The 15,258-nt window shown below is 41.6% G+C and overlaps 1 protein-coding gene across 1 annotated transcript in view; it reads right to left on the reverse strand.

Annotated features, from left to right (window-relative positions):
- ADAMTS12 (ADAM metallopeptidase with thrombospondin type 1 motif 12) overlaps window positions 1–15,258 on the reverse strand; it is a 377,986-nt gene that overhangs the window by 129,492 nt on the left and 233,236 nt on the right. Inside the window, exons 12-13 of the mRNA XM_065905225.1 lie at window positions 13,549–13,718; window positions 1,848–1,981 (exon numbers count right to left, since the gene is read on the reverse strand). Coding sequence (XP_065761297.1) covers window positions 1,848–1,981; window positions 13,549–13,718 — 304 coding nt within the window. The remainder of the gene's footprint in view (window positions 1–1,847; window positions 1,982–13,548; window positions 13,719–15,258) is intronic.

Genomic DNA, 15,258 nt, shown 5'->3' on the forward strand with positions numbered 1-15,258 from the left:
TCTCTATACAGGCAAAGGTATTTAGGTCTAAAATATAATTTTAGCATCACATTCATTTCTTGATGACTAAAGTTCTCAGCCCTAACAGCATATGGCAATCATCTGAGGAGTTTTAAAAATACCAATGCCTAGTCTCCACATCCAGGCAATTCTGAATTAATAGGGTGGCGATAGAGCCAGCCATCAGTAGTGTTTTTAAAAGCTCTCCAGCTGATTCTAATAGGCAGCCAGGCCTGAGAACCGCTGTAGTAAATGGCCATGGGGCTCCTGGGGCCTAAATTAGCCAAGCTTTTTCCCACTCTGGGGAACAGACCTGACCTAAAATATATTAATTATTTTTGGCTCTTTGTAGCTACAATGGTAATTAGTGTGTCAGGAAGAGAATTTTGCCTGAGTTCGTTCTAATTTAGAGTCTGATTATGACCTGCTGTTAGCTCACTTAGTCCCGGGAATCATATATTGCCTCCCTGTGCCTTGGTCAGGACTGGAATAAGTCCATCAGCAACTGCAGGGTGATAAATTCACCTTCTCAGGGTGCTAAACATTGATAGGCAGGATCTTCTCATGGTGATAACTCAGTCCAATGGAAAAATTGTGACAATACCTTGAAAAAATGAGTAAAATATATTAAGAGTTTTTGGTGTGCTGTGGGCTCTGTTAAGGGCTTTACATTTAGATTAAAACTCATTTAATCTAATAAGATATGCTAATATCTCAATTCTGTGAAAGATAACTGAGTCTTAAAAAGATGTAGAGTTACACAGCTTGGAAATAGTGGTATTGGGTTCATATTCTAGACTCTAAGCACTAAGCCATTATGCTTTACTAATAGTTAATTATTTTTATATAGTTCTCTTTCATTGATTAAAAACGCCTTCTCTTTATTTGTTTTTGGCCATGGTGCATGGCATGTGAGATCTTAGTTCCCTGACCAGGGATCAAACCTGTTCCCCCAGCTGTGGAAGCACTGAGTCTTAATCATGGGACCATCAGGGAAGTTCCCCAAAAACCTCCTCTTTAAACTGAGGTTTATGCCCAAGCACTGGATCTCAAAGCTTGTTTCTTAGTTCCTTACAAAATAGACTGTAAGCAATGGGAGAAATTCCTCAGTGGTTGTACATGTAAAGGCATTAAAAAACCAGTTTGGTTAAAAAATCAGTTTGATTAAAAAATCATGTCCGACTACTTGTGACCCCATGAACTGCAGCACGCCAGGCTGCCCTGTCCATCACCAACTCCCAGAGCTCGCTCTAACCCATATCCATTGAGTTGGTGATGCCAAGTCTGATTAAAAATCAAACCCAAGTAATTTATATAAAGGCAAGAGTTTCCTAATGGAGTCAATGTGAAAAGTTAAACTGATATCAGAAGACCTGGTTTATAATTATCTGTCATGCCATCTCTCTTCCTAAGGTGATCATGTTGGTGATCAAGGTAAATTAAATATCAAAATGCTTTGTGAAAACACTATATGATTATTTATTAGTTTTTCCTCAAATTTACTGTTAGCAAGTAACCAGTGAGTAATTCAAAGCCACTGAAATAATCTGAGTTGCCTTTTCCTAATAATTCCTCCAAAGAATCACTCCTCTAAAGAATAATTTGATTCTTCTTCAATTTGACTCAGCTCCATGCCTGCAATATCACAGAGTGCATCAACAGCTCAAGAAATGAAGACAACAGCAGGAGGACATTCGGTTTCTAACTGTGACCTTGATGAACACTGTATAAAAATACCAGTCCACATGCAAATACCACAAAAGCAAAAGATTAAAACACCTAACTTTCCAAATTAATAAAAAATCACGATTTTATAAAGTTGTAGATTAAGGAAACATACCCAATACCTTACACATGCCATTAATACAGACATTTCTGCTGTTGCCGCCTTCAAAGCAAGGGGTGCCATCAATGACAGCATCCAGCATTTTCTCGGAAAAGTGGCCGTCGATGGGTCGACAGTAGAGCTCACAAGGGCGTGCTGAAGTGAAAAAGAGACAAATCCTCGTGAGTTAGCTTCCCAGCTCAGCACCCTTCCCCCAGGATTTGTACACAGGACCCCCCAGGTGTCATCAATCTGGAGATTCCCATCTTCCACCTTTCTATGACACATGCTGTAATGGGGACTTCTTTCTTTTCAAGAGGTTTACAACAAATTAAATTGGGAAGACTGCTTTAAAATGCTGTCTCTTGTTACAAATGAGGAGACCTTTCAACCCAATGTTGAACTGAGCTTCTAAAAATAAGGTGCTGACTATCTGGGGTTAACCTAGAAAATAAGTAATAGAAACCAGAGATGCAAGACTCCAGACAAGCATGACGCTTGCCTATTGTTTGCAGCAAAGTAAGCAGACCACCACGGGAGATGCTTCCATGGGGGCCAGCTCATTCCTAATACCACTGCCACTATCATAAACCAAACCAACAAATATTCTCCCTTACTCTCTTCAAGAAGTCCTTGGACATAGGTTTATAACCACATAGAAGCAAAAGATCTGTGTTTTATCCACAGCAGAAGCCAACCTGCTTATCACAGTGGTCTCTCCCACCATGCTAGGTCCTGCACTGAATCCATTCTAAGGTTCAATTTTCTGTTCCCTTGTGAATGAAGATGGGTGGTCTCCCACTGACAACTTTTCTAAAGATTTATTTAATAAAATTCATATCTATTTGTAAGTACTCAGAATAACCAGAAAAGGAGATAACTTTCGAAACATAAATTGCCTTAAAAATTTTAATAGGTAATACATGTACATGCATGCATGCTAAGTCGCTTCAGTCGTGTCCAACTCTTTGCCATTCTGTGGATTGTAGACTGCCAGGCTTCTTTGTCTATGGAATTCTCCAGACAAGAATACTGGAGTAGGTTGCCATGCCCTCCTCCAGGGGATCTTCCTGACCCAAGGACTGAATCCATGTTTCTCAGGTCTCCTGCATTGACAGGCAGGTTATTTACCACTAGGAACACCTAGCAAGCCCAATATGTGTAAATAATAAGAATTCAAATAGTAATTTTCTTTGAATATTATGTCTTGTTTTTTTTTTTTAAGTGAAAAAATCTAAGATTATCCCCTTCAGAAATGTCCTTTTGGGATCTCTTCTGGGTCTGTTTACTGGGGAAAGGACCATTAATTTCTTGGTGTTGTGACCAGCTGAGGGCTTGATAAGACCAGCCATAAGTCCATTTGCCATGAACACACCTCAGTGTGGATGGGCCCCGAATGCAAGCCAGTGTCACAGCTCTAGGTACGGGTACCCAGGGATGCCATGATCCACGTGGCAATGAAATAAAAATGTACAACTTACACAAATCTAACTATGAGCAAAACTCAAACATGGAAACGGGAGAAATTTGAGTCAGAGCTTCTAAAGCATCTGCTCAAAACTTCAAGGAGAAAGGCAAAAGTGAATAAAGAATACCAACTGATTTTATATTAAGTGCAGTGGATAAGTTGTCTGAGGATACAAATGAAGTTAACATGAGTTGTAGAGATCACTCCAGAAAGCACCAACAGCAGAGGACCAGCAGACTCCAGGAGCAAGGCATAACCTAGGGGAACTGTAAATCTTCATTCCTGGCAGCATGATTAGCTCCGTCACTGCCTGAGCTGGAACAGAAGTGCTTAGAGGAGACACCTGCGAGCAATTCTGCTCTTTCAGACATGAGAGCATCCACCCAGGTGTGCTGGGTCCAAGCGTGCTGGGAAGCAACTCAGGAAATATCTGGCTGTCAAGCGGAAGGATGGAGGCAGGGGAAGCACTTTTACATGAGGCTTTGATTTGAGCTTTAGAATTTAGATTTGAAATTTTCTATTGACATTGGGACACATTAAATCCAAAGAAGAAGCACCCCTGAATCATTGTGGAGCTTTTCTAAAGGAATTACCTGTTCCAGCCTGCTGGGGAGGGCTGGGACTAGAGGTGCCTCAACTGAAAAGTGAAAGTGAAAGTCACTCAGTCATGTCTGACTCTTTGTGACCCCATGGACTATACAGTTCATGGAATTCTCCAGACCAGAATACTGGAGTGGGTAGCCGTTCCCTTCTCCAGGGGATCTTCCCAACTCCAGGATCGAACCCAGGTCTTCTGCAGTGCAGGTGGATTCTTTACCAGCTGAGCCACTAGGGAAGCCCAGAGGTGCCTAAGGGTGCAAATTTTAAGAAAACACTCACTCTCAGGGTTGTAAAAATGGGTCCTTGCAGCCAGTAAAACCCCCATCCAAAGGCATTTTGAGTTCCAAAGTAGTGAAGTTCCAATGTTTGTCTTAGTTATATTCCCTCTGGGCTTCTGCTGTTTGACTCACTTTCTGAAGGATAAAATTATTCAGAGATTTGGTGGGTGTTACTTATTTAGTGAGTTAACAGGAATTTTTGCTTGTTAAAATAACAGCCAGTGTATTACCTGAACATTATTTACCAGATCTTCTTGTGCTTTGCAGTCATTACGTTATCTCATTCTAACAATCACAATCACCCTAGGATGTTAGTTCTCTTATTATCTTCATTTAGAAGAGAAAATTTTAGGCCCAGAGAGATTAAGTGTTCCAAGAGCTCACAGTATGAGGGACAGAGTAAAAGCTGATGGTTCAGCTTAGCACTCACTCTATTAGCCCCTAACCTACACACACAGAATTATTTTTAACAAAAAAAGAAATGCTTTAATGAGACCTTTAAAGTAAACACCCTTTTTGCTCTTAGACAATGTATTTATTCATGGATCACATCTGAGAAACAGACTTGGCAGAATACTCACTGGACTCCATTTAAAAAATCTTTCATGGGTCTTAAACATGGTGAGAGTCACTAGCCTCTACAGCCATGACTTCTACAGAGGGCAGAGACGTAAAAATTCATGAAGGTCTAATATTACCTTGAGAAAGTTACTTACTCTCTCTGTGACTCAGTTCCTCATCTGAAAATTGGGGATAATGATATCTACTCTGCAGGGTAAATATGAAGATTAAGGCAGAGATTGTATGTAAAGCACTCAGCATGGTACCTGGTATACATTAAGTGTTTAACAAATGACAGCTGTCATGGTTGTTGATTTCACCTCCTCATCATGACCTGGTGAATTCTGAAGGTCTTTGCCTTATAAGCTATGTATTTATTATTCCAATCCTCTTCCAGAACAGTCAAAAGACCTGTGTTTTGTAATGCTGGCTCAAATTCTCTTTCCCACACAGACACAAATCTTTCTTGAAATATCCTTTTCTCCTTCAGATTATTCCATGATGCCATTTCTAATCAATTCTGCACTGATTTCATGCTTTGATTTACTATTTTCTAAACAATGGCTGTCTTGTCAATTTAGTAGAAAGAATTCTGCACCCTGTCAGGTCAGTAGGTAGCCCCATGACGTTCCTTTTCTGTGACTGTGGACCTGATTCAAAGCTCTTCCACCTCCACAATGCCTGTTGCGGTCTCCATAGCTCTGTGCTCCTAAGACTACAGGTTTTACAATCCCCTCAACCAGACTGCGATGTCCTCAAGAGCACTGCAGGCATCTGTGCATTGATCAGCTACTACTGCCAAGCATGCTGTGAGAAAGAGGAGCCAGGACACATGCTGGCGAGGGCCGAAAGGCATAGGAGGAGCAGGAGTAAGCACAACCTGGGAGTCTCTCCTCCACATGATCTTTGGAGTTAGACTCATATGGGTTTAAATCCCAGCCCTGATGCTTCCATCTTGCCCAGGGCCTTCTTGCTCTTTGCATGGAAAGGACTGTCAGAGGATAACACCCTGAAACCTGGAATAAGGTATCTGGCATACAGCAGTTGTTTTAATGTGATTACCATTAACCTTTCCCAGTGAATACTAGTAGATTATGACACTCAGAAAAGGCTCTTAACCCGTGAGTACTTAGTAACAGCCATGGCAGTGATCAACACTGTTAGGGAGAAACTTGTGGACAGAGTGGCAGAAAGATCGACTCCATCCTGAGAGATCATCCACTCAGTCATAAAAATGAGCCTTGAGGGGCTTCCCTGGTGGTCCAGTGGCTAAGAATGCACCTGCCAATGCAGGGGACATGGGTTTGATCTCTGATCTGGGAAGATCCCCACGCCCTGGTCAACCGAGCCCAGGCGCCACAACTACTGAGGGCTGCATGCCTTAGAGCCTGTGCTCAGCAACAGGAGAAGTCACCCCAGTAAGAAGCCCACCAATGTAACAAAGAGTAGCACTCCCCTCTCTGCAACTAGAGAAAGCCTGCGTAGCAACAAAGACCCAGCACAACCAAAAGCAAATTTTTAAAACTATGTATTAAAAAAATGAACCTTGAACTTAGTGACAGGGGTCAAGGATGTTCATGGCAGCTGTTTATCCAGGAAGAAACAGACACATCAATTAAGCTGCATTTACATAACAGAAGGCTAATGCAGTCACTAAGAGGAATAAAGTAATAGTGTTCCACTCCATGAGTGAATAAGTCACAGAACTGGCAAAATATGAGTCCATTTGTGTGTAAACAGAAATCTGCTGTTAACAATACTTGCCTCTGAGGAATAAGTGTGCTGGGCTAAGAAGAATTCATTTTTATTTCATTTTATTATATACACTTGCATTTTTAAATAAGAAGCATACATTTCTTTTATAAATAATATCTTGACCCTCAATCAAGACAATGGAGGAGGTCTCATTCCATGAAGAAATGCCCTCATTTCAAGACTTCCTTTCATCTTCCTTCTGTGATACTGGATTAGCATATTCTTTGTGGTTAGACAGGCTAACTGAAGTACACTGCAAGGAAGAAACACGATTTCTATGGAACCTAGGCACAGGGGCCTATGGAGTCTTAGGGTTTCCATGGTGGCTTAGTGGTAAAGAATCTGCCTGCAATGCAGGAGTTGTAGGAGATAAGGGTTCGATCCATGGGTAAGAAAGATCCTCTGGAGGAGGAAATGGCAACCCACTCCAGTATTCTTGCCTGTGAAATCCCATGGACAGAGGAGCCTAGAGGGCTACAGTTCATGGGGACGCAAAGAGTTGGACAGCTGAGCATGCACTATGGAGTCTAAGAATACCTAGTAAATAATCTGTGCTAAAAGCAAGGGCAAAGCACAGACCCACTGCTGTGACCCCCAGAACCTGCACACCTATGCCCCGCCGGCGTGCCCAAGGCCAGAAGGAACCTGTACTTGAAAGCAGCCATTGTGAATTTAAGGTTCCGGGTTCTGAGGCAGTTTTCAAGGCAGCCCTGGAGTCCTGTCTCCCTGCCCTTTCCTCTGGCCTCTGTCTTTCACGGTGTTCTGAGTAATGTCATCAGGTGGGCCTGTGACACAGGGCCCTACATGAGGGGGTAAGAGGAGCAATGGATAGTCTTAGTTCTCCAAGGTCACCACAACTATCAGAGAGTCTGTACCAGACACCGAACTCACTACTTCCACAATATCCACAGAGTGGAGTGTCTTACACCTCATCTTTCCTCACACATCCTTTTCGTCCACTCATGTGGTGTTTCCCCTCCAGCTTTTCCATGCATTTACAGTTCAGCTGAGTGAAAACTCTAAAACTAATGGACTGTTGAGCTCTGCCCTCACACTGTCTGATTAATCCTCTCAAAGGAAGCTGAGGGAACTGAATGTACTCTCTGAATCGAAGGCTGCATTTTCAATTCTGCGGAAACAGGGCAGCCCAACGTTTTTGGATAATGATCTTCAGAAGTGATCATTAGAAATGAAACTAAAACTTGCTAAGAGGGATACACATGACTTCTTAGGTCAAGGAAAAGTTTGCAGGCATCTCACGTTCCGTCAGTAGGTTGCAATTTGAATTTCACCATTTAAAAAGTGTTTTCATAGTTAATGTTTAGGCTACAGAGTATAGCCTGGGCTAACTCTTGGTTCTATTGGATAGTATGAATTTAAGAAGTTATTTATTCTCTAAATCTATTAGCATATCCATAAAAATTAGGTCAAAAACTTAAATTTCCACATAGGATTTTCTTACGGAGTTAAAATCAAGAAAATGCATATAAAGTGTTGAGTGAAGTATGTGTACAGAACAAATGATATGAGTTTAATATAAGCTGTTCTCATTGAAAGAAAGTGTTATTTGCTCAGTCGTGTCTGAGTCACTGTGACCCCATGGACTACAGTCCGCCAGGCTCCTCTGTCCATGGAATTCTCCAGGTAAGAATACTGGAGTGGGTAGCCACTCTCTTCTTCAGGGAATCTTTCCTGAGGCAGGGACTGAACCTGGGTCTCCTGCATTTCAGGCAGATTCTTTACCGACTGAGCCACCAGGGAAGCCATCTGTTCTCATTATCAGGCAGTGATAAGTTTTTCTGTAAAGTAGCAAAAAATGTGCTGCGTTGTTTTTAAAGGCATCATTTTCTTTCCCCCACATAACAGAAATTTGGGGGCTATCCTCCTTCTGTCTTCCTCTTGGCTGTCTGATCGTGGTTGCAATAGGGCAGGCAGCAAGAGAAGAGTGAAAGGCAGAAAGATGGGATTGGGCCTGAGGGCAGCTGCATCAAAACCATTAAAACCCTTCTCAGAGGCCTGACACAGTGAGGCTGCCCTCTTTATCTCTTTGGCTGAAATTGGGGCTCCTAGAAATACAGATTAGCCAGTCTTCTACTTTTCCCTTTTCAATTGTAGAGGAAAGTGAAGGGGAGGTGGGCTGTGAATGGTTTTGCGGTGTCCACAAACATCATCCTTATTATGCCATCATTTTCCCTCCTGAAGCCACAGATTCCTAGTTTGTGAAATGAGAGGCATCTGGCTAGAAGATCTCCTGGGATGCTCACCACACTGACATTCTCATTTAAACACTGGGTCTTCATTGCCATGAATGAGCTTTCTCTCTTGCGGCAGCTACTCTCTAGTTGCAGCGCCCAAGCTTCTCATTGCCGTGGCATCTCTTGTTGTGGCACGCGGGGCTCATTGGTTGGTGCATGACCCACTGTGGCAACTCTGAAGGTCTTTCCAGCTGTAGAGCTCCCCATGGGCGTGGAGAAGCCCTCAGTTGAGGCCTCACTGTAGCCCGGGTTCTGTCCCTGCCTGACCCCCTTTCCTTCCCTCTTCTTCTGCACCTGTTGAACTTCCTACATGCTAGTATCCGTCTCAGAATCTGTTTCCTAGGGACTGTAACTGCAACAATTAAAGATGTTCCTGAAAGATCCTATTTCAGGAGATGCAGACTGAGGTCCGACCTCATGTCAGATTCTCCACATTGGCTGGAAACCTCACTGGCAGCAAGCATTACTAGGGCTGAGATATTTAGAAGCAACGGCTAAAAAATTAGCCTTAATGAGGAGCTATTTGGAGGTGCTGAGAAAAACATCCAAAAAAGGAAGAGAGATTCCAAGAAAGTGATAGCATCAAGATAAGGTCTTGGGCATCCCCTAATAGAAGATGAAGGATATAAACATATCTGATTAACATGGGCTAATCAAGTCCCTAAGAATCTACATAAATTAGTGTAAGTATCTCAGTTTCTTAATCAGACAGACTTTATTCTTCAATTCCACCTCCATTATATAAGATACTATAACCCTGACTAAGTTGCTGTCCTCTCTGTGATGAAGTTTCTTCACCTCTGGAGGATGGGGATTCAGGTCAATGAAAAAACACATAGCCACAGCTCTTCATGTTGGTGCTTCCACGAATGTGATCAAGGGGATTTTGGCTGCCTTTTTTTTTTTTCCTCCAGGAGAGTTGGTAAAGAAAATGCCTATGTTGGAAAGTAAGTTGATCTAAATTAGTACTTTTCAAACCCTTTAGGCAGAAGAATTATTTTTCTTTTTTCAAATAAGATCTTGCAAATAAAGTAGACAAAAATCAGAATTTTATGAAGCATAAAAGTTCAAGTATATAATGCTTAAAAATAGTTCAGTGGGATCCAAAGAGACTATTAAGATGAACAGAAAAGTTTGAAATCAAGTTTACAGATGGCAGTTACAGACTTGCATGGTTGCAGCAACTAACTTTTTCTATGGTTTTTTTGTTTCTTTGCACATGCATGAAGTTGCTTCAGTCATGCCTGACTCTGCTACCCTATGGACCATAGCCCACCAGGCTCCTCTGTCCATGGGTGGGGATTCTCCAGGCAAGAATACTGGAGTGGGTTGCCATGCCCTCCTCCAGGGGATCTTCCCAACCCAGGGAAAGAGCTCAAGTCTCTTAAGTCTTTGCACTGGCAGGCGGGTTCTTTACCACTAGTGTCAACATTTGTTTGTTTGCACAGCATTGAAAAGTCTTGACTCACACAAACAGCTGTAAATGATAACAGTTTAGAACAACTTGATCTGTAATCTCAGGATATTTCTCAATTGAATTGTGTTGATGGGAGACTTTTATTCTAAGGTCTGTAGAAAACCAAATTAATATGTATGAGTTAATATACTGATGGCTTTTCATACATTAAAACAACATATACTATTTTTTGAATGTAAGCATTATTCCTTACTGTATAAAAAATTTTGCAATTAAATTAATTAGAGAATGAAAATAGAATCAAACATTTTTGGAAGCCCTGGAACAGAATTTGAAAACTACAAGGTTTGATGGAGTCTCTATGCTTATTCCAAATGTTTGAATCTATGATTATTCTTCTGCTGTTGGCTACTTAGCAAATCTGCCAAAACTCTGCTGCACATTGAGTTTACCCTCTGGTGGCTTCTAAGGGAACCTGGGAAGGTGTAAAGTACTCACTGCCTGGCACAGCTCCAGTGCTCTGCACAGAGCTGTTGTCATGAACACATTGTTGTCACCAAGGATGCCCATCAACTAAGCAACTAATAGCAACTCTGTAGCACAGAGTTTGATGGGGGACGGAAGTCAGTGTGTTGGTCAAGGTGATAGCTACTCAGTTTAGAGCTCAAATAATATCACAGGAGCCCATAAGAAAACCACTGAGATGGGGAATGGAGGCTTATAGCCCAGGTAGACGAATCAAGCAGATGGCACTCAGGATAATTCCCTCACATGGTATACACAATCTCAATACCAGTTACAGATGCAAAAGAATCACTCCAAAAGTGAATGAAACTCTGTCTACTTTTATAACTCTCATTTCTTTAATACCTATTGCTATGTTATGCAAAAAGGAGGCACACAATTTGTTGCTGTTCAGTCACTAAGTCATGTCTGACTCTTTGCGACTTCATGAACTACAGCACTCCAGACTTCCCTGTCCTTCACTATCTCCGAGTTTGCTCAAACTCATGTCCATTGAGTCAGTGATGCCATCCAACCACCTCATCCTCTGTCATCCCCTTCTCCTCTTGCCCTCATTCTTTCCCAACATCAGGGTCCTTTCCAATGAGTAGGCTCTTCACATCAACTGGCCAAAGTATGGGAGCTTTAGCATCAGTCCTTCCAACGAATATTCAGGGTTGATTTCCTTCAGGATTGACTGGTTTGATCTCCTTGCTGTCCAAGGACTCAGGAGTCTTCTCCAGTACCACAGTTCAAAAGTATTAATTCTTTGGCGCTCAGCCTTCTTTATGGTCTAACTCTCACATCCATACATGACTACTGGAAAAACCATAGTTTTGACTATACAGACCTTTGCCAGCAAAGTGATGTCTCTTCACACAATCATTGCTTATAAACCAATGAAAAGTTAAGTTGAACCAAATCTTTTTATTCTAAATCTGGCTACTTGAACCATCAGAGTCCAGCAGACACGAATCCAACCCTGAATCTGGCAGGTGTGGGGACTCCAAACTGAGCACCTGTCACAACACTGAGGCAGCTATGCCATTTTAGTTCTGCTCATTCAGGGTCTCTAGTACTACTGATGCAACTAGTTCCAACTAAGCAGAATTTCCAAAATATAGGTAGTACCAACTGTCTATACTTTTCATTACTATTTTTTTTTTTGCACCCACATGAGTACATACAAGAGCTTTTCTGTATTCAGGTGCTTAGATCAGGAAGTAAAATTGAACCAAAAACCAAATGACTCACTCCTCTAGAGCATGAATGACACTAAACAATGGGAGGCAAGGAGCAGATGTCACCCATGACAACCAACAGCCATCAGGGTATTTTGGAGACACAACGTAGGAAAAGCACTTTTTTTCAAAAGCAATTGACTGTATCATTTTCCTAACAGTCCAAATATGTAATTTTCATTCATTGGCCGACACCTGGGAGTCCTCTTGTGTTCTATTATACTGGATTTCAGAAGCTTAACAATCACACACAAAAGAGATGTGGTTACTTTTCACTATGTTGTTTCAAATTTCCTTAATTCAGGAGCATCTTTTCTTTCATTCTGTACTGGAAGAACAAGGAAGAGCACAGATCCTCTTTGATACTATAGTTAAAGGTCAATGATTCTTCCTCATTTTCAGAAGAAAATGTGTCACTGGTGTGATTCAGGAGAAACAGTGCCAAGGCTGCTGCTCCATTATCCAATGTCACTATGCCCTCATCCTCTGATGTGCCTCCTTTAGATGCTTGACTTTACATTTTACCCTTATGTGGCACTAGTGGTAAAGAGCCTGTCTGCCAGACAGGTACTGCATCACAGTACCCTGACAGATAAGTGCGTTCTGATAATGGCTGTGGCCCTCGACCTGGACATGAGAGACACTGGTTTGACCCCCTGGAGGAGGGCATGGCAACTCACTCCATATTCTTGTCTGGAGAATCCCATGGACAGAGAAATCTGGCAGGCTATAGTCCATAGGGTTGCAAAGGGTCAGACACGACTAAAGTGACTTAGCACGCATGCATGTTGTCCCATAGATACAAAATATTGATTTCTGGCCTGGAGATGGCTCTTACTCATTTGTGATCAAGTTACTCATTCATTTTCTTTTCTTTTTTATGCTGGATCCTTTTTTTTAATTTTAATTGGAGGCTAATTACTTTACAATATTGTGGTGTTTTTTGCCATACATTCACATGAATCAGCCATGGGTGTACATGTGTTCCCCATCATGACCCTACCTCCTACCTGCCTCCCCATCCCATCCCTCAGGGTCATCCCAGTGCACCAGTCCTGAGCACCCTGCCTCATGCATCGAACCTGGACTGGTGATCTATTTCACATTTTCTACCATCTTGTCTTGCCTTGTGCTTTTCTCCCCTCACTGGGAATTCCTGACTCTACTTTGAATGCCTTCCCCTTCCTTATTGCAGAAGAAAGACGACACATGCTTAAGAATTGTCAACTGCTTCCTTGGAAGACTTTTTTGAAATTACACCACACCCATAATGACCTTCTTTTCTGAGTTTCTGTTAAAATTATATTCAGTTCCACATACTCATCAATAAGCACTTCCGTCAGTGATTAGTTTCCGACAAGCCCACATTTTGCTTAGTTGTACCTCAGCTGTTTTGAAGTGAGTCATCATGTTTGATGAAATTCTCTTCTAACTCTCACAGAGCTTGGCAGGGAGTTGGAATATTCACGTTCAACATTTACTGATTCACTTAAGCAGGTCAGTGTATCCACCTCTTAAAATATAAAACTCTTGATGGCACAAGTCTCTTTTTTCTCTGTACTGCATCACAGTACCCTGACAGATAAATGATTTCTGATAATGGATATGGCCCTCGATCTGAAATATTCCATTACAGCTCCTTACCTGGATTAAAAACCGGAAACCAGTGGTAGAATTCATTCCTATAGGGAACAGTGTCAAACTCACTGCACTGCATCTGCCGAAAAGTGGGTGTATCTGGGCGACAGGGGTGGATGTTGCACAAGCGATAGCGTTTTCTTTCTCCAGTGCAGTACTTCCCTCCGAACTTTGGTCTACACATGAAACACACAAATTGTTCTTTAATTTCCTTAACGGCCAGTATTTTATGTTAAAAATGCTCTGTCCCCCCTCCTCCATCTCCATTTCTGTCTTTCCTCTTTTTCCTACTGTACACTCTTCTCTGGCTAACTTTTATGAATACCTTCATTATTTTAGTTTCCTGTTGAAAACCCTTTAATGGCACCCTGTGACCACAGGATATAGTCCAGCCTCTTAAGCATGATGGAATGCAAGGCCATCATGATCCTGACTTACCTCACCTGATCACATTTTCTTCCCACATTCCTTCTCATTTGCACACTGCTCCCATGATACCAGCTGACTTGTTTGCTTTTTTCCCACACCCTGTGCTTCTAGATTTCCACTCTTCTCTAAATGTCTACATACTGCCCATCCTTTAAAGACAAATACATGTTATTTCCATCTCCATCATGAATTCTATCTGAATTCCTGCCAGAAGTAATCTCTTTTGCCTCTGGATAACATTTCATTATCCAGCTGGAGGCACTTTCTGCACTTATCACACCCAAAGGTAATTCTTTGACCAGGGCAGTTCACATTCACCCACTCCCTGTGGGCAGGACTAAGCATTGTACTTCATAGTTGAGGGTAGGCTGGTGGTTTCTTATTTGTGACGTTGAAGTAATACTCTATGACTTGGCAGCTCTCCAATTCATTTCCATCTAAGAGCCTTTAATGAGCCAAGCCCTGCTGGGTTCTCACTAGACAGCTGACCAATATAAATCAAGGATACAGTGTCAGCATAGGCTGGTCAGGCACTGACCTGAATCTGTGACTGTATTTTCATTGACCTTCTTTTCAATGAACTTAAGCAAACCAGCTACTGAGATCAGATATGATCACTCTATGGAGTCACCCAAGGAGACTCTATGACAAACTATAGCCTCTAAGATGGGAGTTAGGACCAGTTTTTCCCCTCAAGCCAAGTTAGGAGATCATCTTTCATTTTCTCAACAGGAATGTCCCTTTTCTGACAACCATGGATTGCTAACCATCCTCCCAAGAAGGCTAAGGTCTGGCAGTGGCTGATACACAACACTGCCACAGATCCTGGAGCAAATTGCCTGTATTTCTTGATTACAAAAATGGAAATCGTTTTTCTGATCACATTGAAACAAACTGTAAAATAAAGATTTTCTGTAAAAAAAATTCTATAAGAAATTCCTGTTTTGAATTTTTGAAGCCACAGGAACCTTGTGTTTTAACAAAAAGTAAGATTTTAAAACAATTTTTCCCAAATTCCTCAAATGTACACTTACTTATAGGCATGGAAAATGAAAAAGATGTCACAGTAACTACCATTTACTGACAAATTTATGTAGTAGTTAGTGTGTTGAGTTATTCATAGATATTAACTTATTAACCTTTAGGAGAAATTACATATATAATTACATATACAGTTTATATGTGTATATATACATGCACACACACACACACACATATATATACACACACACACACACAGTAATATATTTATAATAAAAAGGAGGTAAGATTTAGAACTGAGACACT

Source organism: Muntiacus reevesi, chromosome 14, assembly GCF_963930625.1.
Source record: "Muntiacus reevesi chromosome 14, mMunRee1.1, whole genome shotgun sequence".
NCBI lineage: Eukaryota > Metazoa > Chordata > Mammalia > Artiodactyla > Cervidae > Muntiacus > Muntiacus reevesi.